Source organism: Mustela nivalis (assembly GCF_964662115.1).
Source record: "Mustela nivalis genome assembly, chromosome: 8".
In the NCBI taxonomy this organism is placed as follows: Eukaryota; Metazoa; Chordata; class Mammalia; order Carnivora; family Mustelidae; genus Mustela; species Mustela nivalis.
Window position 1 is genome coordinate 65,265,328 of NC_139027.1, and position 25,636 is coordinate 65,290,963.

The window sequence follows — 25,636 nt, forward strand, 5'->3', positions numbered from 1 at the left end:
TAGGTTCTAATTGAGCTATGTTTGCCAAGTAGTCTTTAACCCACTGAGCCACCCAGGCGCCCCGCCAAGTAGTCTTTATAAACGTTAATACTCCATTGCTATGAAGAGGGTCCTATAGTTATTAACTGTCCTTTCATATGGCAAAATATTATGAAATACAAAAGATACTATGTTTTTCTTTTTGCCTTGTCATATCTCTTTTGTTTGAATGTTTGCAACTTCCCTAATATGAAATAGCTTTTAAAAAGAAAGGCTGATTTGGCCTATTCTCCTATCTGTTCATCTGGAATACACCTAAGGAAGGGAAGTCCGTCAAAGCTGTGATGTTCTTCCCGTTTGGATTTCAGTCATAACAGACCACATTCAAAATATGACATGGGGCAAGGAAGCGAAGATGAGATGGTAATTATATACAAATGAATAGCAAATTATACTGAAAGACCTGACTTTCTGCAGTTTCTTGCTTCCTTCGCTCTGCAGACAACAGTAATACCAACCTGATGTATACCGACTTATAGCCATTTCACAATGTGTTAAGTACAATTTCTCGAGCACTTAGTGTCAAGCAGGTACCATTTGAGAGGTGTCTTATTTCAGTTAGTAGTCACAATAATATTATGAAATCGATATTATCTTTTCTTTACAGACTTTGTCAATGCAACTTGGAAAGATTAAAGAACTTGGCCTGAACAGACACCTAAAATGTGGTGTTGCTTGGGTTTGAACTGAGATCAGTGATGCTAAATCCCGTGATCTTCCCACTCTTCTGTCTCAATTACAGTTCATAGCATTCTGTCAGTGAGTTGCAGAAGAAAAAAAAAAGTTATTTTGTGGTTCTCAGACTTTCTAAAAAGATCGACAAGTCCTCCCATCGATTCTTGGTATAATAAATTCTTGGTGTAATAAGGTTAGAAAAAAGGTAGCACAAGAAACTAAAGAAATGATCTCAAGTAAAAAAATTTAGAATTTTAAAATTGTGTGCAGTGAGAAAATAGTATGATTGTTGCAGTTCTGAAAGAGATCCCTACACCTCTCTGGCCACCTCACAGTCATCCCCCTTAACCACACACATGCCTGAAGCCAAAGATTTTAATTTAAAGGTCTCCATAAACAAATTATTACATTTCTAGGGAAAAATAATTCCAGGCTAATTTTAAAATTAACAATATGAATTGCTCAATTTTTCCATTTTCTTCTAAACCGAAAACTTGGAATATGATAGACTCTATGGATATGCTCTATACAGTAACACTGTAACACTGTAACACACAGTAACACTGTATACACACACACACACACACACACACACACACACACACACATATATATATCAGATCTAAGAACATAGTCTTTTTTTTCTTCTATGTTTATGCATGCTAAGAAATCTCCTTAAAGACTTAGTTTGGCATTTACCTTTAATGTATCAACTGTATAATTGGCAAAGGTCCATCTTCCTTTGTATTCTACAGACATAGAAACATGTGTACAGGGCATGTTTCCCCATGAGATTTTTTTTCCAGTTTATGCTGCCAACAGGCTTTAAGCAACTCTAAATTCCTGAAAGTGTGTAACTTTGCAGGTACATAGTAGTGCATTTAAACACTGAAGAGAACTTTCTATTCATCCCACTCTACTAACAGAGCCATTTAATCCTGAAAGATTGGTCCATTTTTAGACCCTCTTTTGATTCTACAGATCAGAAACCACTGCTGAAAAATGAAAAAGAAGTAGTGCCTGTGTGGCTCAGTCATTAAGCATCTGCCTTGGGCTCCAGTCATGATCCCAGGGTCCTGCTTGGCAGGGGGCCTGCTTCTCCCTCTCCCACTCCTCCTCCTTGGGTTTCCTCTCCCACTGTGTCTCTCTCCATCAAATAAATAAATAAAATCTTTTTAAAAAGAAAAAGAAGGGAAGAAGAAATAGAGACATATGATCATGGTCCCCAAAAGGCATGAGGATGTTTTTCAGGTTTCCCAGGATCCAGTATTTTAAGGTAGAGAGGGAAGAAGAGGTAAGAGCTGGAAAATGAGCAATTTTTACAACAGCATTCAGGAATTCAGTAAAATGAGCTTTAATTTCAGATTTTGAAAACTGAAAGAGATCTCAGAGAATATACAGTCTACGAATTTGAGAGCCATCCTTATGCAGGGGCCATATTAATCTTCTCTGTATCATTCCAATTCTAGTACATGTGCTGCTGAAGCGAGCACAGAGAATGTCGAGTCCAAACATAATTTTGCCTCTGATGGAAATATAAGGTAAAATGCCCCCCAATTCATTTAAAAATGAAAGACTATTTTATATGTTAGCTTGAGAAATCTTTAGGATTGAAACACTCACAGGGTCAATAGTTTCATTGAACAGTATTTTCTTTAGTTCCCTATTGCCTTTAGGTACTCCTTGAACTCAGAGGACTTATTTGAATGGTATTACCTCACAACACAAAGTGTTTTAATATAGACGGATGGGGGATATCCCATAGCCTACATATGTCAAACACAATTTATCAGCAAACTAAATTCAAATATGCATGCAAATTAATGAATAACTTGGGGAAAATGGCAACCATAGTTTCCATTTGAGACAAAACCAAAAGTTAAATCTCTCTTGGTTTAATGGTATATGAAAGGGAGTGCCTGGGTGGCTCAGTGGGTTAAAGCCTCTGCCTTCAGCTCAGGTCATGATCCCAGGGTCCTGGGATCGAGCCCCACATTGGGCTTTCTGCTCAGCAGGGAGTCTGCTTCCTCCTCTCCCTCTGCCTGCTTCTCTGCCTACTTGTGATCTCTATCTGTCAAATAAATAAATAAAATCTTTTTTTAAAAAATGGTATATGAAAGATTTGGACACAAGCTGATAGTTGTTCAAATTTAACATTTTAGTCACTGAATAACCTTATGCCTTAATATGATGAAAGCTGCAGAGTCTTCCTTCCTGAAAAAAATCATTCATACAGAACAAGGAATAAGAAGTCTAGTTTTTAACTGCCACGTTGCTCAAGGAAGAGGGATAAAATAAATAACCACTTAAGGTAAGATCTTTCCTTGCTATACTTTATCATAAAGCAAGGTTTTCAGATGTTAGAGGATAAATTATGAAGGTATAAAAGTAAACATCACAACAGTACAAAGATATATGTATGTGCATCAGGTGTCAAATGAGAGAATGTAGAGATATTCATTCATTTTGTTGAATCCTTACAACCTTCTCTATTTGGGTGGAGACAGCAACTGTTTTTCAATTTTTTAAGACTTAATTTATTTATTTGAGAGAAAGAGAACACAGAGGGAGAGTGAGAGGAAGACACAGACTTTCCACTGAGCAGGGAGCCTGATGATGTAGGGCTTGATCCCAGGACACTAAGATCATGACCTGAGCCAAAGGCAGGCGCTTAACTGACTGAACCTTCCAGGCACCCCTGTTTTTCAATTGTTTTTTAAAAGCTTTATTTATTTATTCGACAGAGGGAGAACTGTGGGAGGGGCAGAGCGAGAGGGACAAGCAGGCTCCAAACAGAGCGAGACGCGGAGCTTGATCTCAGAATCCTGAGATCATGACTTGAGCCAAAACCAAGAGTCTGAAGTTTAACCAACTAGGCACTACCCAGGTGCCCTGTTTTTCAACTTTTTAATTAATATTTTCTTTCTCTTTTCTTAAGACTTTATTTATTCATGAGAGATAAAGAGAGAGAGGCAGAAGGAGAAGCAGGCTCCCTGCAGAGCAGGGAACCCGATGTGGGATTTGATCCCAAGACGCTGAGCCCATAACCGTCAGATGATCCAAGACCCTCAGATCATGACCTGAGCCAAAGGCAGATGCTTACCAACTGAGCTACCCAGGCTCCCTTAAATAACATTTTCAAACTCAGAATTCAATGTACAATACAATGAACATTGAACATGCATCATCCAGTTTCAGAAATTAACATTCAGCCATATTCGCATGCAGCACCTTAGCATCATTTTTCAACACAGATGACTGGTCAAATCGCCACCTGCTACTGAGATCCACAGCACACCATTTGTGTATTTCTGGTCATAGGCACCTCGCTACTTCCTAATATATTAAAGAGTCCAATGACCATATTCTTCTCTTAACCCCAATCTAAAATCTGCATTCCTTAAATGTCTACCCATTTATTCTAGTTCTGCCTTTGAAAAGACAAGTTCAGGGGCGCCTGGGTGGCTCAGTGGGTTAAGCCGCTGCCTTCGGCTCAGGTCATGATCTCAGGGTCCTGGGATCGAGCCCTGCATCGGGCTCTCTGCTCAGCAGGGAGCCTGCTTCCCTCTCTCTCTCTCTCTCTCTCTGCCTGCCTCTCCATCTACTTGTGATTTCTCTCTGTAAAATAAATAAATAAATACAATCTTTAAAAAAAAAAAAAAGAAAAGACAAGTTCAAGACTTTTTCTTTCTTATCTAATTGGCCCTTCAAATCCCTCAAGTTCACTTTTGACTATCTCAGATACAAATCTCAGAAAATTGAAAATCTTCATTGTAAATTGAATAGAGTGGGGACAAAGAGGAGATGTAAAGAGGGTAGGAGGGGCTCTACTCCTTCTTAAGGGCTGGCATTTTTTCCCCACAAGGTTTCATACAGGATATTTTCATTTCATTCAGTTTAACGTCTCAAATTTCAGTTTTATCTTCCTTGTACCATTGGTTGTTTGGAAGTGTAGGTCCTCTTTTCTGAAAGAAGGGGATTTTTCTAGTTTTGTCATAGTCATTGTCATTTCCATCATATATGCAGTGTAGTGAGGGAACAAAAATCTGTATATTATAATTTTTGAAATGTATTTATAGACTTTCCTTAAGGCTAGCATATAATCATTTTCTTTTAACATTCTCTCAGTCCTCGAATATGTTATATATTCTATACAGTGTTCTATATTATGTCAATTAGTTTGGAGTTTTTAATCATGTTATTCATATTTTCTATTCATTTCTGAAAATACGTTTTTTCATTTGGTTACCAAGAGAGGTATGTTAAAATTTCTTAGTGTAATTGCATGTATTCATTTTCCCTTTAGTTTTGCCTGTCTGTGCTTTGTCTGTATGGAGGCTGTGTGATTAACTGTAGTTAAATTCTGAATTTCTCTATTTTCTTGGTAAACCAAAACTTTCATTGTTACATAGTATTTTTTATTCTCTAGTAATCCTTTTTTTTCCCTTAAGGTCAACTTTGTCTGATACTGATATTACAAAGCCAACTTTCTTTTGATTAGTGTTGGCATAGTAATCTTTTTTCTTTAACCTATCTTTTCTTTCCATCCTTACATCATTTCTCCTGAAACAGTATATTTGGGTTTTGTTTTTGTAATCAATCTGAGAATTTTGGGTTTTAGCAAGAGTATTTAATCTGTTTACATTAATGCAACTATTGCTATGATTAGGTTTAAACTGCCATTTTACTATTTGTCTTCTATTTGTTCTGCATATTTTAGTTTCCTTTTCTTTCCTCTCTTGCCTTCTCTCTAAAATAATGGACCAGTTTATATTATTCCTTTCTCCCCCATATTAGATTTGTATTTTTCGGCTTTTACTATTCCCTTAGGGTTTTTTTTCCCCCTAGGGGCTACTTAACATGCACCCTTGATTTTTCAAAGTCTAAAATAAATTAGTAGTTTTACCTCTTCCCTAATGATGCAAGGACCGCCAAGTACTTAAACTCTATTTTCTCCCTGCCAACTTACTATTCTCATGTATTTTAATTATAAATATTTTATAAATCCCAAAAGACCTTCCTATTCTTGTTTTATACAGTCCGTATTCATTTAGATTTACTCACATATTTATCCTTTCATTGCTTTTCATTGTGCTGGAATTTTGAATCAAAAAGAGAAAGAAAAAAAGAGAGAGAAAGGAATTTAGTGCAAGTTTGGTGAGTTCCACCCCTCCTTCATCCTACCTCAGCTTCATTTGGAATTCAGAAAACATAAGGGCCCTGAAGCATATGGGGAAACATTGTGCAGAAACATCATAAGTAAGATGTAATGAAATGGGTAGGAAAATATACACAAGGAGGTAACATGCTCTGAAGGCAAGAAGCACAAAGATATGCTTTATTTAAAAAAGCCTTAAGCAGTTAATGATTTGGAGAAGTATTGCCAAATTACACTCAGCAAATTTAGTAGTGGGCCCCAATTTAGTGGGCACAAAAGCTGTTTATTGTTGAATGAACAACAAGTATAATGTAATTGGTTTCATACAATTAGGAGGTCACCAAGCTATGCTTGTTATAATTGGCATTGCCATAGCCAGGGGCTTGTGCGACCTCAAGCGATGATTGGCCTGAAGGAGTAAGCCAAGAATGTGTGTGCTTTGGGCTAGGAGACTGACTAATCTGGCTGCAAGGCTCAGGGAGGGGGCCAGAAATCAAGTCCCAGTGCTTAGGCAGGGCCTGGTGGACTCCACTGAATGTAGTGTCCATTCAGTTCATCACTCTCCAGGGGTTTGATCTGGAGCTGGGGATGGAAGGTGGTTGGGAGGAATAAGGCAAAGAGGTGTAAGGCACCAGAAACTAACTGTCAGTTCAGAGGTCTCCCGTAATAAGATGGGATCATAATTCCTGTGAAGGCCATCAGGTTGGAAGCTGGTCCCCAGCTCGTGTAGACTCGGCTTCAACTTTCACACAGACCATCTTTAATTCAATCTTTAAGCAAAGATTAATGACGCTACTTGTTTCAAAATACAGTCCTACCTCCACAAGGTTGTGGTTGATGACTGGTTATAATATCACTCCAAATACCAAGGTCGCCTTTCCCCAAACATATTTGTAATGGATAATTAAGTTTAAGAAGTAAAAAAAGGGGGTACCTGTGTGGCTCAGTTGGTCAAGCGACTGCCTTCAGCTTGGGTCATGATCCCAGGGTCCTGCTCTGCTGCAGGGAGTCTGCTTCTCCCTCTGCCCCACCCCCACTCATCCTTTCCATCTCTCTCTTGCTCTCTCTCTCTCTCTCAAATAAATAAAATTAAAAAAAAAAAAAGAAGTAAAAAATGAAGTTTAGCTGGGAATGACACATTCACAAAGATGCCAGAGAACACTCTTAACGATTAGCAATCATTTATCAGTAGAAAATGTTTTTCCTGAAGATTCTGAAAGCATTAAGCTTCACTTTGCCAGTGTGCAAAAAGAGCTGAAGAATAATTAAGGCCTTTGTTTCCTTACTGGTTCTGTTTTAGCCTATGAGCAATTGGTGCCTTTGGTCTGTGTGTAGTAAAGATGAGTCACAAGTTGAACTGACCTTGTGTGCCACTTGGTTTTCTCCCCCTTGTTCATGAACTGTATGTGTAACCTCATCCCATCGTCTTGCAAATGAACACCACTAGCCACAAAGGAGACTGGGTGAGAAAAGGTCGATCTGCAGTGCAAATCAATCATCATTGCTGGAAAAGAAACTCCAAGTACATGTCGCATGATTTTTCCATATGAGAGCAGCATGTTTCAAGGTTCTGAGAGAACGCAGTGCAGGGACAGGGACTTCCAGGGCACTGGATTCACCACTCTATAAAACAAAGAAATGAACTATCAGGGAGGCTGATGTTTGTTGATTTTGGTGATATTTTTGTTTATCATTTAAAGCACACCAAATTATTAACAGTCCTTTTTGCCAGAACAGATAAGAATCTAGAACTATAAATCTACTGCTGGCCATAGATGAAGACAGTTCTCTTTTGTTACTTAATATCAGTATTTATTTTCTCCACTAGAACTGCTTAGCTTGGGTGAATTCTAGCTGTTAATTTCAGAAGGGTGAAAAGCTAACTAGAACTGGGCATTTAGCCCAGATAAATCTGATTCCAGTACTATGAAAGAAGCAGCAAGGGAAATAGAAAGTCTTTGACAAAAATTGTTGATAATTGGCTAAGGACTGGGGAGGGAAACAGAAGACTTGGAGAGCTGTGAATGTTATTCTAATGTGGAAGAAAGACACAAGGGAGGAATCAAGGCACTACAGATGAAGGACCCTCTCTTTTCTTCTAAGAAAAATTAAATATATATACATACATAAAACTACAATTAAAGGTCTGCTATTCAGAGCTCTTAGGAAATAAATCTTTACGGAGACCTAAACTTAGGGGCAAAATGGAAATCTGTCATTTGAATTGCTACTCTGTGTGATTGTGGGTAGGTCACCTCATGAATCTTCGTTTCAGTGATGTCCTCCTGCCTCTTCCATAAATTGTGCATGATGCGACCACTTATTTCACAAAGCTGTCATCAGGATTAAATCAGAGGATCACAGATCAGATTTTCTAATCAAATAATAGATGTTTATTGCTAATATCTATTTTTATCCCAGTTAATTTTAGAATTTTAATAGATTTGTATATGAAGTTATATAAAATATCCACATCTCCTTCCTAGTCAAAGCTTAAGCAATATAATTTACTGTCTTAAATACTCCGATTATGATTACTAAGAGCCATGAATGGATGAGGAAGTAGTAAAACAGCAATGCTCTCAGCACTTATTGAGATAGCTCCTACTTTGCAAGATTATACCGAAAAATAAAACAAAGACCCAAAATAACAAGAAGAGCCTTACCCAATGAGTTCCTTTCATTTAAAAAGTTTTATAAAGTAAAAAAAGTGCTGGGAACTAATTTATTGTTCTGTCACTAGAAAGGATGAGGATCAATCATTTTGAGCAGATAGGTATCTATCTAAATTGTTAAGAATGTGAAAGAAAAAAAGAGAGATGGGGGAGGGAGGAAGGAAGGAAGGAGAGAGGAGAGAAAAGATAGTAAGAAAGAAAGAGAGAGAGAGAAAGTGAGAAGGAAAGATGGGGAGAGGGAAGGGAACAGAAGGGAAGGGGCTAGGAATAAAGTAGCTCCTTCACACAGCAAACATGAATCCCTGACCCCTTTTTTCTACCTTTACCCCATTTATGAGGTTAAGTTAATATGGTTGCCGAAGATATAAGATTATAAATCCATACAGATGAAGAAACAGCAACTTGAATTTAACCACTGCCTTTGCTTTAACCACAGGAGCTCAAAGGACAGAGCCATCAAGTAATACTCACAAAGCATGCACAGTGCTCCTCACAGAACTAGGAAAGGTGTGGCTGCTTTACTATAAAAGTGTACAATCTGGAAACAAAAAGATATATTTTCAAGACTCTGAATTTAAAAAAAAAAAAATCTGTGCATCAGTAAGAATGGATAGCCTATTTTACAGATGGGGGAACAGAGAAAAAGACTTGATGCCATGTTCCAAGATCACCTGGACAGTGACAGATGCAAAATCACTTTAGTCCCTTCCTCCTATTTCAGTATGTTCTCATCCCTTGTCAGTGGTGTATTATTTGAAAAGTAGTTCTGAATTATTCTTTAAACCTAAAGCAGCAAAGTCTACATGGTCACCTAGAGCATTTAAGGTACAGAAAACATTCGCCCATGAAAACATACTGAATGTCCATGTCGTGGTAAGTTATCAAATTATGAAAAGAACATTGCAGAGATTAAAATGTTGCATAAGAGAGAGAAAGCAGCATGAGTCAGGGGTTTGGGAAATATGAGTCAGAATGACGGGAAGGAGCCAAAAACATAGAGAATGAGGGCCTAAGCAGGGACTTAATGGACACCACAGAGATGTGGACACAGTTGCCTCCATTAACTTCTGAGAGGAAACCAAATAAGCATTTCCATAGACTGGGGGTCAGCATGATAAAGAGGTTAGGAGTGAGAGCCATGCAAAGATCAGACTGCATTATTTGAAGAAAGGATGGTGCCAAAGTCAGCAAGAAAGGGACCCACAACAGTATAAATCACTAGGAGGGAGAGTGTGGGCACATTTTTGAAAAATGAGGGAATCACCAAATACTGCCCTTAGCTATTCTTAATGCATTAGAATGATGAAATGTGAGTTGATTTACGTGTTGTGATATTTTAGGAAGCACACTCTATTATTTTGTTCTTTGGGTATGTTTACATTAAGCTGTGTCTACATAGTTCAGAGCTGCTCCCTGTGGTGTCCAATTCAAATTCCAATCCCACCTTTAAGGTCCTGAATTTTTGCTTTGGACTTGAGCTCCTACTTTATGAAGCACCTTCAAGCAGGCTGGGCAGCGGGCTCCTCACACACAGGCCCTCCAGCCATGCTGACTCGCAACTCTCTTGCAGACCACGTTTTTTCATCAGATGTTTTCTACTGCAGCCTGCCTCCTGCCTAGAAATATCCTCCCCACCTTCTTCAAAATGCAGCTCAAAACTCCCCAGGCGCAGCAAACCTTCCACAGCCACTTGCCTCCAGTGCTGCCTTATGCCTCCTCATTTCTGCACTTCTCAACATCATTGTTTTCCTACAGTTTCCGTGTGCAGACATCTTGCTGGTTTTGCTGTTTCTCACATCTTTCCCATCGCCCTTCCTTGGAAATGGTTAGTTCCATAAGATAAAACACTGATCCTACTTCTCTCAAAGTCCAGGCATTTCCAGCAAATGATTATGATTCATTCATTTATTTATTCATCCATTTGTTGAACAGTTACTAAAAACCCACAATGGTTCATGCACTCGGCTAGGCATCAGGAGTACAGAAAAAAGTAAGACATAGACACCATCCTCAAAGAGCTTGAAGCAGGGCCTAGGGAATGTGTTAACTAATTGCTTAAGAACATGGTAAGCTTCGCTCTTGATGATAAATTGTAGATTGTTTAAATACAAAACAAAAACAAAAACAAACAAACAAAAAAAACAAACACCTCTCCTGGAGTACTTTCTCCTAGATTACCATGAAAATCATGGCTGACCTGAGTCCTTTCCCTTATGAATAAAGCAGTGCTTTTGCCATTTAAGATACTCCCAACACAGAGGCCTTTCATAGAATGAAAAACCTGGGGAAACTGGGTCTTCTGATACACCAGCACAAGTGGATGGATATTCTTCAAGTCTCTGACATAGACGTAGGTTTTGGTGACTTATCACGTCAACCTCCTGATGTTTAAGACTAACAGAAAGGCACTCAAGAAGGAAAAAAAAGTGTGAGGCATCTGGCTGGCTCAGCCAGTGGGACAAGCTACTTTTGATCTCAGGGTTGTGGGTTTGAGCACAGCGTGTTGAGTGTAGAGATTATTTAAGACATAAAATCTTTAAAAAAAAAAAAAAGTGTAAGAGAGCTTAACATGTGTAACAATTCTTACATGACTGCCTCATATGACATATGCTCTGTGAGTAAGTAATAACAGCGTCTCAAAGTACAACTTTTAAAATAATAAAATTGTGTTATTTAAATAATGGTATGAATTGGTAGTATAATCGAAGATAGTTCAAAGAAATCCTGTTGATGTGTCCTTCAGCATTAGATAAACTGCTCATAGCAAAGGAGAAGATAAATTGTCTCAGTTTGAGTTGGAGAAGTTGTAAATGAAAATGTAGGCCATTCATTTCCTAGCAGATCCAGCTCAACATATATGACAAAGCCTGCACTCAACTCCTTTGGAATAATTTCTTGGAGGGGATTTCATGCAATTGTGTTTTATTGAATTTCAGGAAGTTTCTCATCCAAAAGAGTTAAAAAATTAAAGTGAGTCCAAGTATATACAAAGTGTGTTAAAAATATCACCAGTCAATGTTAGGTGTGGTGAGTCCTAGAGCAGGTTTGTTTGTTTGTTTTGCTAGAGAAAGGAAAAGGTAGTGGAGGCAGTGGTATTTCTTTATTATTGAATTATTTTAACTCGCCTAATATTTTTATTCAATAATCTTTCTCAGAAGTTCAACGGACCTGGTTCTTAGGAAGGGGTAGGTCCAGGTAACACAGTTTTATGTTTAAAACCTATATGGGGGCACCTGGGTGGCTCAGTGGGTTAAAGCCTCTGCCTTCAGCTCAGGTCATGATTCCAGGGTCCTGGGATAGAGCCTGCTTCTGGCTCTCCCCTCAGCCGGGAGCCTGCTTTCCCTACTCACTCTCTCTGGCTGCCTCTCTATCTACTCGCGATCTCTATCTGTCAAATTAAAAAAAAAAAAAAAAAAAAAAAACTTAAAAATAAATAAATAAATAAATAAACCATTTAATGATATATTAAGTCCACTGGAAATATTAGCCTATTTATCAAAGAGCCTTAGAACTGAACAAGAAAGTAGGAAGGAAATTGTAGGACATCAGGAATGCAATGGGGTGGGGGCGGTTTGCAGAGAGGTCTCCGAAAGAAAAGCCAGTCACTGGTGAGCCCTCCCTTAGAAAATGCAGCAGCCAGCCCCAGTCCTTGATCTCCTGCCAGCATGGACTGAGGAAACTCGCCACATCTGAATCTCACATTTCGGTATCTCTCAGGGCTGTTATCACTGCAAATGCTGGCAGATGCTCTTGACATAAAACAATAGGAATTCTGCTATCATTTCTGCATTAGCGAGTCATAAAGCTCTGAAAGAAACCCCAGTAGAAATGTTTTCATCAAGTGCATATGAGAATATAATAAGACGCACAAAAAAGAGCAGATAATTTCAAAGCAAGATCGTGGCACTTCTGCACAGTACCTTAAAAGGACAGAGTTAGAATCACTGATTTGAAAATAGTGATGATGATGATGATGATGGATGTCAAAGCAAAAATGAAAAAAAAAAAATAACACAAAAAGTTCACCACAACTTTAAAACCACGTTCAAAGAATCATGTGAAGTAAGTAGATGCTTTTATAGGGTATTATCCAATAAACGGCCATACATCCCTTGAGTATTTTTCATCTCCCCTCCCTCTTTCTTTTGGAAAGAATCTCTGTTATCATTCAAAACCGATATCTGAGGACAACTCTCTTACGACAGGACAGGAACCTCCTACATTTTTACACTGGTGCAACAGCTCTCCTTGGAAATAGACTTAAAAGGCAACACGGCAGGAACCACTCTCTGAGTTTCTTTAAGGGAAGGCAGGAATTAAGGAAGACATTCTAATTACTGATGGCTCATCTGTTGTATTGAATGTTAGCCCACTGCCTGTTCCAAAGCACCACCCTGGGTTTGCCACAGTGATGATCTAAGGCTCTTCGTTTTCATGCAAAATTTGTCATCTAGGAATTCCAAGTTTGATGATTTTTTTTTGTTTTTTTTTTGTTTGTTTTAATTTTTTATTTTTTATAAACATATATTTTTATCCCCAGGGGTACAGGTCTGTGAATCACCAGGTTTACACACTTCACAGCACTCACCAAAGCACATACCCTCCCCAATGTCCATAATCCCACACCCCCTTCTCCCAACCTCCCTCCCCCCAGCAACCCTCAGTTTGTTTTGTGAGATTAAGAGTCACTTATGGTTTGTCTCCCTCCCAATTCCATCTTCTTTCATTGGACGATGTTTTTTAACAAAGCTTAGACTCTTCAGTTGTTGAAGAATGCCAAAATCACATAAGCCTTTCATCTTCTTAACTCACCTATTTAACTTCATAATGGGAGAGAGTTAATTGAATGCGAAGGTAATGTTGAGAAGGCAAAATTAAATTTCACTTATAAATTACTATAATATGAATGCACGCGCACTAATTCACATCACATTTTGAACCCAAAGAAATTCATTATAACAGATTTATTATATTATGACTGAGCATATTTTACTTTTCTAAAACTATAATCTACCTACTCCTTAGGGCACATTTAGTAGATTATAGAACTGGTTTAGGGAAATATCTTTTTTTTAAACTGAAATGAAGTGCATGGAGAAAATATTGTATTTTAAACTACACCAGTCTATCTCTCCTAGAACAATATGATCAAGTTGAATCCTTTGCATCTTGAAATTTGCAATGAAAGGGGTTTTTTGTTTGTTTGTTTGTGTGTGTGTGTGTTTATTTGTTTTTATTTATTTGAGAGAGAGAAAGAGAGCATGAGCAGGGGGGTAGAGGGACTGAGGGAGAGCAGGCTCCCAGCTGAGGATCATGACCTGAGCTAAAGGCAGATAGATGTTTAACGGACTGAGACACTCAGGCACTCCAAAAGGGTTTTGTTGGGGTTTTTTTGATTTTTGTTTTTTGTTTTTTTTAAGATTTATTTGTTCGTTTGTTTCTTTGTTTGGGGGCAGTGTATGGGGGGAAGGGGCAGAGGGAGAGGGATGAATCTCAAGGAGACTATACAATGAGCGTGGAACCTGACTCAGGGCTCATCCCACAACACTGAGATCATGACATGAGCCAAAATCAAGACTCAACCAACTGAGTCACCCAGGCAACCCTGCAATTAAAGTTAAAAAAAAAAAAAAAAGCAACAGAAAATGCGCAGTATTAAAGTCTGATTTATATCTGGACAGATCTTTAGAGATAACATAAATGATCTCAAATGCAGTATACTGGGTAGAAAAAGCAAGTATTATACAATTTACACTAGAACACATAAAACAACATTGTATATTCTAATGGATACACTGTATATTCTAAAGGATGGATTTATAATAAAAGTATAAAAACATCTCAGGGAAGGATTCACACCTACCAGGACAGTGGTAGGTGGATGCGTAAAGAGATAAAAATTCACTGTCTTTAGCTATGTCTCAAAAGTTTCATTTCTGAAAATGAAGTGAGCCAAAGCAGGCCTGGCTAATGTTAGCATGGCTCCTATGAAATTTTTTTCTGAACACTTGAAATCATTTATTATTTTAAACATGTCTAATATAATAAAATTACAGAGTATTGTTTTAAGAATAAAGTAAAAACTTTCTTTAAGAAAAAGTATGATGACAATTCAACAGAGGGAAGGTAAGTTAATGGTACTGCAATAGTATCATTGTATGGTGACAGATGGCAGCTAGACTTACGGTGAGTATGAGGTATTGTATGGAGTTGTCGAACCACTATGTTTGTACACCTGAGACTAATGTCACTTATGTGTCAACTATACTCCTTTGGGTTTTTTTAAATGGAGGAATAGTAACATCTGCACAACCAACTCAAGGTCTGTGCTGGCTATCTTTACCAGATATAGACGAGTGCACTGCAGGGACTCACAACTGCAGAACTGACCAAGTGTGCATCAATTTACGAGGCTCCTTCACCTGTCAGTGCCTCCCGGGGTACCAGAAGCGAGGAGAGCAGTGTGTAGGTAAGTACAGCAGAGCAGTAACCCAGATCCTGTTCTAGACTTCTTACTTGTTTAAACCTCAGTCGTTCAGAACAAAGCATTCCTATTTATTTGGAGAGGGATAGCTAACAACTTATTATTCTTTCATTGACTCCTGGTCCATTTTCCACATTAACAAGAAAGAGCTAGCTTTAAAGGGTGAGCATATTTTGGATATCAAAGTGTTGCCTACATGTTAGACTAAGCAAAAACAAAAATTTGGAGTATGAATGGGACCACAAAAGCAACCAAGAAAATAATTTTAAATTAGCTGTTTGGAGGCTGTAGTACCACAACATTAATTATGTGACCTTCATTCACTGGTTCATAAAACAGCATAGCTTATAGGGCACATGATGAGGTTCAAATCCAAGCTCTACTCCTGACTCGTGTTGAGGCTTTGGACAAATGACTTACATACTCAGGAGCTCATGCGTGGGAGTGCTTAGAGCTGGGTAGAAGAGCTGTGTGCTATCATTGTGTGACGAATTGACAGACACATACAAAATATTCATTATGCTGCACATGGGTGCAGTCCTGGGAAGGCAAAGCCAAGTCCATCACGTGCCTCCACTTGAGAGCTCTACTTGAGCTACCTGAGGGCGGGGGTCAGGTCTGGTTTATGTCACTGCTGTTTCCCCAGAACCTGAAAAGTGCCTGCCAAGTAGATGCTCTGTGCATGTTTTTTTTTTTTAAGATTTTATTTATCTGACAGACAGAAATCACAAGTAGGCAGAGAGGCAGGCAGAGAGAGAGGGGGAAGCAGGCTTCCCGCTGAGCAGAGAGCCCGATGCGGGCCTTGATCCTAGGATCCTGGGATCATGAGCCGAGCCGAAAGCAGAGGCTTTAACCCACTGAGCCACCCAGGTGCCCTGCTCTGTGCATTTTTTAATGACTGGAAGAACACAGTGTGAGGAGATTGACTGGCAAATGAGAAGTGAACAGTAAAAAGTAAATGTGTTCTAAGTTCAGTCAAGAGGTTCATCCTGCAATAGGAGTAAAACTTTCTTACTGACTCCCTGTGTCAATTCTATCTATATGATATTAATAGCAATTTACATACCACCTTTTAACATACATCAGTGAGGAGGCTTTACTTCCTCTTTGGAACAGAGGATAAGAGTGTGGGGACAGGAAGCTAGCATTAATTTTCGCCTGAGAATGTTCACTGTCGATGTCAGGAATGTCAACACTGAGCCCGTCATGGGCCCTGTCCCAGTTCTGCTCACCAGGGGCTTTGTCCAGGTACTGGAGCGAATGCTCAGCCTCTGAGGAAGGCCCAGGCCTTGTGTGACTGAAGCTGTGATTTAGGAGAAGACTGTGTAGAAAACACCACAGGCACCAAAGTTTTGCCTGATGGATTAGTCAGGAAAATAAACAATTGAGGGTGTAAAAAGTACAGAAAAAGAACTAACTCAACCTACTATGGGAGCAATTAAAGGGAGTAAAATGTATGACCATAGCCCTATATGATAGAGCAGGAGGAAATGTTCTTAAATTCAGATCTAATTATGTGGCATCCCTGCTGTTCCCCTCACCCACGGAACCAAATCCACATCATCAACAGAACATCTAAGGTCTTCTTCCATCAGATTCTTGCCCAGCTCTGTTGTATCAACACCTTTCTCCCCCCAGAATATTACACTGCAGGCTTGTCCACTAGTTATAGTTCCCCACATACATCACACAGTTTCACACTTTAGTGCCTCTACATAAAATCATTCAGCACCAGGAACATGCAGCCCTGGCAAACTCCTATTCAGTTTCCAAATCCCAGCTCAGGGTCACTTCCTCTGGGTAGTCTTCCATGATTTACCCAGCCGTGATTAGTTACTCCCTCTTCTACCTCACTACTTCTCAAATCTAAATGAGTCTTTCTTTCTTTCTTTCTTTCTTTTTTTTTTTTTAAATTTCCAGTCTGTTGCAGGTCAATACTATTATACACTATAGTAAAAATGTTGTGGTAACACAAATGGCTATTCCTAAACACATATCCTCATTTTCTGTAGTTATTTGTTGCAGACTGGTCCAAATAGTACAAGGACCAACAGTAGTCAGCAGATCACACCTTGAGCAGAAAGGTGCTTTCTGTCCCTTGTATAGCTTTCTACCGTTGATCTTATCATTCCATGCAATAATATGTACTGTATGTATTTATCATCATTATAAAACTAGAGTGCCAAACACAGTGCTTGAAAATAACAATGATTCACTGGATGTTCACTGGTTGAGAAGACAGGCATCATTTATTCATCAAGTATTTACTGAGCGCTGACTGTGTACCAGATACTGTTCTAAGTGCTGGGCCTACATTTTACAGAATCACACTCTTCACAGAACTATTAAAAGGGACCATTTATACAAATTAGCTGTCAATACTGGCAACTGGCTATAGTACTGGGTAGTAGGAAGAACTATGCTAAAATTGGTCTTAATTAGTATAAAGTCTACACTGACTCAGCTGATGTTTATTGAGCACCTACTATGCCAGACCCTGTTCCAGGTATTAAGCACACAGCAGTGAACAGACAAAAAATTTTCTACCTTCACCTAAAGAGGAGACAGGTATTATTTGCCAAGCATTATAGTGAGGGAGACAGATAAGAAGCAAATAAACACATAACACAATGGGAAGGAGTGTCAGTGGCTACAGAGAAAGAAAAAATGGTTACAAAGCAGTAAAAAAGGACAGATGCGACTGAAGAAGCCATTTCATATGGATGGACAGAGGTGGCCTCCCTGAGATGACATCTGAGCAGACACCTCAATAAATGAGGTGGAAAACCATGCCAATGTCATTACCTTTTATTTCAATATTGAAGTGAAATCAAATATATTTGGCAGTCTATTAATAATAGCTGTCATTTATTTTTACCTGTTTTTTATGAGGAAGTTTGTCTATATAATTTCATGTTATCCTCCCCAAAAGTCTACCACACTGTTGGGTTACCACTTACAGAAGAGGAAATGGAAGCTCTGAGAGGTTAAGGCCATGCTAGTAAGTGCCAGAACAAAAAGTCATCCCAGGTTACCCTGAGGCCACTTGAGCATAGTTTCAGTTAGAGGGACTCAGCATCAAGAATTGTTTTGTTTTCGTTTTTTACCATAAGGTAGTGTCCCTGCTGTCTTACTTTGTAGATGCATGATTGTTATTTCAAGTTACACACGCCATGTTAGAGTTGTCACAAAGTGTAGAGTTAATGAAATTTTATTATGCTTCTAAGATGTTGATCCTACTCCACACATTCTCAACTGACCATTTTATAGCTGGAAATATTTATCTGAGAAGAACACAGCCTGGAACATTTCACCAGAGTGTCAGAGGGCACTCTCAAGAGGTAATTTGTTCAGCATCCTCCTCCTTCCACAGTGTTCTTTCATTTGGTTCTCACAGAAATGTCGTAAGATACACATAGCAAGCATTACTATCCACATTTTACAAAAGAAAAAAAAAACAAGAAGCCAAATGTTTATATTACTTGGCCAACGTCACCAGCTGAGCGGCAGGCCACGCCTCCTTTCTCTTAGTTTTATGCTACATCCGTTGATTCTTCCATAGTCCTTTTTCCCTTCGGTAATTACAGATAATCTTTTAGATCCCCAAACTGACATACATATTCATATATATATATATATATGTATATATATATATATATATATATATATATATACAAACATGTGTGAAATAGTCTTCATTGTTTTTCTGTCTTTAAATCTCAACCCACTCAACCAGTTTTATGAAGTCTTTGTTTTTAACATCTCACTCAACTGCAGAATGCAAACCAAAGTATATTTTTCAAAAGCAAATCCTAATTTAGAAAGAGAGGGAAAGAATTACCTTGAAAATGAGATTTTTCTCCAGCTAGGTTTTCTAGATAATGTTCCAGTGAGAACTAAAGAACTAACAGCTGTGGATAGTCAATAATGTGGTTCTCTTTGTGTGCCTGATAACCTAGACATAGATGAATGCACCATCCCTCCATATTGCCACCAAAGATGCGTGAACACACCAGGATCATTTTATTGCCAGTGCAGTCCTGGATTTCAGTTGGCCGCAAACAACTATACCTGCGTAGGTAAGATTTGGGGAAACTGCCATAGTGACTGATTTCTGTCTTCAGAACAAACATCAGGGCATGTTGCAATATTTCCAGTTTTCTGTGCTCTTGAGTGAACTGGCATTATCTTCCCTACGTTAAGCTGAAAAGACAATAACCAATCTGTTTCTTAAAACACATCAAGATGTGAATGGAAAACTTTGTTAACCTTGGTGTTAGTTATCCTCTGTGGGTGTATCAAAGATATAAAAAACTACAGATCAATTGATATACACACACTAATTAGTCAACAGTGTGTGATATAAATGCTGAAGGTGCCAATGGGTTATTGTAAGTCCAAGTACATAAATTTTCACTGAAAGTGCATCTGATTTTTACATGCTGCTTCTCCCCTTTCAGAATGCAGTGTCATAGCACACAGTTTTAGGATTGGCATGACATGGAAAGAATCTAGTGCAGGAAAAATGCCTTTTCACAATATTTTCAGTGCCTTAGAGCATTGCAAAACTCTGTATGGGTCTCAACGGCTTATGTTATAATTGTAATGGAATTTAACAGAACCCATTTAAAAAGTAATAAATAGCACAGATAAATCTTCACCACAGCATGCTGAGAGACTGTATCAATATGAATGTCTTCTATCAATTATTTATAGACTTGGCACTTTGCATCTGAACAATAATAAAAAGAAAATAGATACTGGAATGTATATTTATTAGAATCATTAAATTCTTTTGGAAAGATTCATCAAACACAAAACTAACTGTCATTCCCAGAAATAAATATTCTGGTATTTCTAAAAGAAGTACATGACAGACGTTTGAAGTTATTCCAACAAATATGAAACCTGAGTGGATATTCTCCAGTGATCTTCCGCAGGGCAAAGAATCCAACCCAGGAATCATTCACTTATCATTAATGACATAAGTACAAAAAAGCAAGGATATGTTTTAAGACATAGATATATAAATGTATATAATGTTTCCTTTCAGATATAAATGAATGTGATGCTAGCAATCAATGTGCTCAGCAATGCTACAACATTCTCGGCTCATTCATCTGTCAGTGCAATCAAGGATATGAGCTGAGCAGTGACAGGCTTAACTGTGAAGGTAAAATATTTTCCAAATAATTTGTAATAACAGTTCAATCTGTATAATTGCTGTTGCTTTATCCAATTTTGTACCTGTTTATGAAAACAAATTTTTCACCATGGAAATTCTATTTTAAAATCCAGATAATTAAGTTCAATTATAAAATTGCCTTTTTAGCATGTTATAAAGAGAAAGAAGAAGGAACAAAATAACTGAAGTATTAGATGTAGGCTGTCTAATAATTAGAGGGGGTGTTCCAGTGTCTTGTTTCTCAAAGTGATCTGATGGCCAGCGGCACTGACACCTCCTTGTCTCTACTTGGGAGAAATACAGATGTCAGGCCCCAGACCAGACCTACTGAGTCAGATGCTGCATTTAACAAGAATCCCAGGTGGCTGGTATGCACATTTACATTTGAAGAGAGGTAATCACATGTCAAAAACGTTAGAATATGAACCAAGAGGCCTGTCCTCTAGTCTTCCTCCTGCCACTGTGTGACTTGGACATATTTCTTAAGTTGCCTCGGTTTCACTTTTCACATGAGTAAAAAGAGGGCCATTTAATTGGAAGGATGACCTTCAGAGTCCATTGCCCATGCATGTTCCACTGTGCAATTCAGAAGGCATAAGACATCCTGAGGGGGATGCCATTGACACTTGAGGTCTCTGACTTCCTCCCAGCTTTACTTGGGGCCACGAAGGTCATACCCCACCCAGGGAGGCCTCATATCATGCCACTATACTCAAAACCAAAAGGGACTGGCTCTGGACAGCTGCCTCTGCACATCTGAGCAAACTACAAGGACATCACCAATTGAGAAATGCAAAGCATTCTTCCCCTTAATTCCCAATTCATTCAGTCTGCTCAGTTGGTATGGTTAGGTCCAAGATTTGCCAAACATTCATCAGTGATTGACTAAAACTGATGGTAAAAAAAACTCTTTGTGTGGTGAAGTTCTAGAGGAAATGAGCTGATATTATAGAATTTTCCCTCAAGCATCTTACAAAGTATTATATTTGTTTTTGAGTTTGCAGTATTTTTACCGTCTTACTTTATCTTTAAAGTTATTACCAAAGTAGTGACCTGTAAGTTTTTCAACTCTGTCCCTGCTCTTGTCTGATTCAATAGACATTGATGAATGCAGAACCTCAAGCTACCTGTGTCAGTATCAGTGTGTCAATGAACCTGGGAAATTCTCATGTATGTGCCCCCAGGGATACCAAGTGGTGAGAAGTAGAACCTGTCAGGGTGAGTTTATTGTTTTCATATCTGTTAAGTGTTCATTTTTAACCAGTAAAAGCAGGGAGAAACTTTTAAGATTCTCTACCATAGACTCTCACTTTTTCTCTCTTGAATAAAATCTGAGCTCTTTTTCTTTTGTTCATATTACAATATGCACATCTCATAAAAAGGGAATTATTCAGTTAACACTGACTTTTTAAAAGATTTATTTATGTATTTACTTGAGAGAGACTATGCATGCGCAAGCATGAGAAGGGGGACGGTCAGAGGAAGAAGCAGACTTCCTGCGGAGCAGGGAGCCCTATGCAGGACTCAATCCCAGGACTCCAGGATCATGACCCAAGCCAAAGGCGGTCGCTTAACCAACTGAGCCACCAGACACCTCAACACTGACTTCTTAAAACTTAAAGTAATTGTTTTTCTTTCTTAAGGTACAAAAAATTTTAATAAAATATTGATACCTCTTCTATATAGCCTACATAATCTCTATCATATACATCTTCTAATCACCTGACCAAAAAGATTAAATTATTAAAATATTTCACCATGAGTTTGAGTCTAGAGAATAAAATTAATATGTGGGTTAGACAAGCCTCAAACCAGTCTCATACCCTCTAAAACACCAAGATTATAAACTGGGTAGTAATTTAGGTGCTGAGAAAATCAGCCTCATGTGTATTTAAATGTGCATAAATTCTTCACCAAAAAACTATTGATCCAAAAATAGCTAATATCCTAGGGTCCAGTTTTAAAATAAACATTCAGGTGGTCTTCATACCTACAAACCTCAATGCTACAATGTAGTTTCAAATTTTTTTAACAGGGAAAATTCTGCTCAGATAAAATCAAAAGTATAGTTAATCCTAGAAAAGCTAGAATAGACACTTACATTTACATAAAGTAGTGAAAGAGTGGGGAAAATGACTGAATTTGAAGACAGAAAATTTTTTTTTGAGTCCTAGCTGTACCACCTTCTAGCTGTATAATCTTGAACAAATTATCAAACATCTCTAAGCCTCAGCTTTCTCATTTGGAAAAGGGAGTTGTGAGCATGAAATGAGATAACATACATAAAAATTATTTGTAAACTATAAAGCCTTATAATCCAAGGTGTTTTCATAAAACTTACTTAGCAACAGAAATGATTAGCAGCAAATCTGCCCTAGAAAGTCCCCTTTAATCAGAACTGAGAAAAGACATAACAATGGTAGTAAAATCCTTTAAGAAAGGAAAAAAATCAAGGAAAGGAGACACTAGGGATTCTCAGTCTATAGTTTTACAGGAGAATATTAACTCAGAGAAACACCCAGGACCTGGGATTTTATAGTATGCATATGATCATTCAACTAGACTCCAACCACTAAGTATGAGCATAATCAGAATGCCGTTCATTGCACAATGAACACCTTTATACCCCTTTCCAGGGTCCTAGAGACTCTAATGCTAATTAGAGTCTCTAATAGAAAAACATTGCATTCCAGTGATTTTATTTTTGAGACTGAAACCTTTAAAATGAATATTACATGGAGGAAAATATTAGCCAATGGGATATCTTAACCCATTTCCCTGGAGTCCTTCAAATAAATGTCTCTGTGTTTCTGATCATTAGTGGATTTGGTACTCTGCAAAAGACAGAAGTAAATTAACATACAGTAGAATCTTACCTGCCTACTCTATGTGTATGGAAACATATCCGTTACAATTAAAGGAGTAAAATGCACTGGAATTGCAAATAAGGGATTCATGAGTGTCATATCTTGAAGCTATGCAGCTCCAGAATGTTTAGTTAAGCCAAAACATTTTTATGAGAGAGACTTAACATTCTTTTAAGGTACAAAGCAATTGGTTTTCTCCACTAAAATTATCTCTTCCCAAACTCATTCATAGACTAAAGTAAAACCAAAAGGCTTAGTTTGAGGATGAAATAACTGTGCTCATTTCCACAACCTTGCAAAAATGAAAACTCTGTGTGTTTGGGTGGAAGGGGTGCACAGAGAAGGAGACAGAGAAACAGAGACAGAGAATATACATGCACACAGATGCACATTTATAAAATATTTTAATACTATTGATAATTCCTGAAAAACATTCCAGAAGGATTAAGGTATTAATTATGCTAGGCTCTAAATTAATGGAAGTAATGAATGAAATTATTTTGCCTTTGCCATTCCTGGTCTCTATGTCACAAACCAGTCTTAGTTTAACTTGTAGCTAACAGCATCTTTATTTTTTCAGAGAAGTCAAGAATATTGAAAGGACAAGTCAATTATGCTTTCTTCTAAGGGATCTAAATTCTTTCTTTAGCCATAGCCAGTCCAAAAGAAGACACTTTGTATAACTGACCCTTGGAAACTCTTGGAAATTTTCCAGTCTCCTCTTAGGTTCCAGATAGCTTTGGCCAGTTTGGAAACTAAAAGAATTTTTTTTTTCCTCTGAAGAAAAGGCATGGAATTATTTTCATTTAGAAGATGTACTACCTTACAGTGGAAAGATGCCTGTTACTACCTGTTTGAACTTGAGCCACTTACTTAACCCTTATTTGTTTTTCCTCCATGTCAAGTAGAGATAATATCTCTCTCACCTATGTCTACATGATTTGTGTGAAGAGCAACTTAGTTCATTTCATATTTCTTAAAAGCCAGGTGCCCCTGAGTGCATTAGTGCTCGGTGGTAAGGGGATGTAAAGATGGATACCATAGTCCTGCCCTAAAGGGGTTTATAAGCTAATGAGAAGGTTAAGACAAACATGCAGATTTCAGTAATGTAAAGAAGGGAGCAATAAAGGCCCCTCCAAAAAGAACATGGGGTATGAGAATTCTGATAGGAAAAACAGATTTAACCCCAGCAGCTAGCCCTTTCCTGGCTTGCAGCAGGGATTGGGTAAATCACTTATGAAATGAGTAAATAAATGAACGAAAGTGTCTGGTTAACTGAAGCAGAAAGATTCAGAAAAGCCTTATAATGGATAAAATTTAAATCATTATTCAAATGTAAAGGGAGGTAGACATAGCCAGGAATGTGAATATTAATATAGTTTTCATTGTTGCTGTTGTAATAGTAAATATAATGGCTATAATATTTATAGTAAATATAATAGTGGAAGTGTTCTCTCAGATGTCATCTGGAGGCTCCTAATTCCCAAGTCCCAAACCAGTCTGTATCCAGCCTGGCCTTCTCACAGCCCTCTTTTTCTGGGACTCTCTCCCTTTCTGGCTTACTCGCACTGCCTTTTCCTGGCTTGCCTCTCACCACAGCCCCTTCTTTAATTCACCTTCTTCCACACTGTCTCTAAATAGCTATGCCACCCAAGGTGCAACAGATCCAGACAGATTCAGGTTGTATGGGGGATCTGGGCTAAGTTTAATGTGCTTTTAGACGTGAGACTGAGTAGGACCTGAGTTAGTTGCATTTAATTGAGGACAGATGTAGCTGAGTCATTCCAAGCAGATTTGTGTATATGTATCATTTTATGATCTTTTTATCAAGCACCTGTTGTTCAACTGTTGAATTCAAAAGCCAGACATTAGCCATTGACAGACCTTATATAAAAGTGAAAGACAACAATTCTTGCCCTTGGGAGATTATAATTTAGTTAAGAATATAGATATGGCAATTGTTAATTTTAAGATAAAATGGACTTAAATAAGAGATGGATAAGTGCACTGAATGATTAGAATAAATTCTGCCTGGAGGGTTAGAAGGCTGAGGAAGGAAGAGGCTTCTCAATTTGGCCTTGAAGTGTGCTGGTTAGATGAGATTTTTATCATTAGGGTGGGGAGGGCCTTCTCACGGGCAAAGCAGCAAGCAAAACCAAAGGAGAGGGCATTTGACGGACTCAGGAGCTTCCCAGAAAGGTAGAGCCTAGAGGTGTGGTTTTGGTAAGCAAGGCATGCGGGTGGAGACTTGATGCTCTGGGACTAGATTACACGGCCCAAGGGAAGCACAGCACAAGAAGTGAAGCTGCGAAGTATTATACAATTTTCTCACATCAGTAAATTCTTTAATCTTATGTGTTTACAGACATAAACGAGTGTGAGACCACAAATGAATGTCGGGAAGATGAAATGTGTTGGAATTACCATGGTGGCTTCCGTTGTTACCCGCGAAATCCTTGTCAAGATCCCTACGTTCTAACATCAGAGAAGTAAGAAAAATCAGAGCTTTTGAAAGTGAGAAGCTTCTGATCTTACCACACTAAACTGGGAAAT

General features: G+C 38.2%; 1 protein-coding gene across 7 annotated transcripts in view; it reads left to right on the top strand.

Annotated features, from left to right (window-relative positions):
* EFEMP1 (EGF containing fibulin extracellular matrix protein 1) overlaps positions 1-25,636 on the top strand; it is a 61,301-nt gene that overhangs the window by 28,491 nt on the left and 7,174 nt on the right. For all 7 annotated transcript variants that reach the window (XM_082743615.1, XM_082743617.1, XM_082743616.1 and 4 more), the window contains 5 exons: positions 14,894-15,016; positions 18,991-19,110; positions 20,085-20,204; positions 21,315-21,434; positions 25,449-25,572. In XM_082743615.1, coding sequence (XP_082599741.1) covers positions 14,894-15,016; positions 18,991-19,110; positions 20,085-20,204; positions 21,315-21,434; positions 25,449-25,572 — 607 coding nt within the window. The remainder of the gene's footprint in view (positions 1-14,893; positions 15,017-18,990; positions 19,111-20,084; positions 20,205-21,314; positions 21,435-25,448; positions 25,573-25,636) is intronic.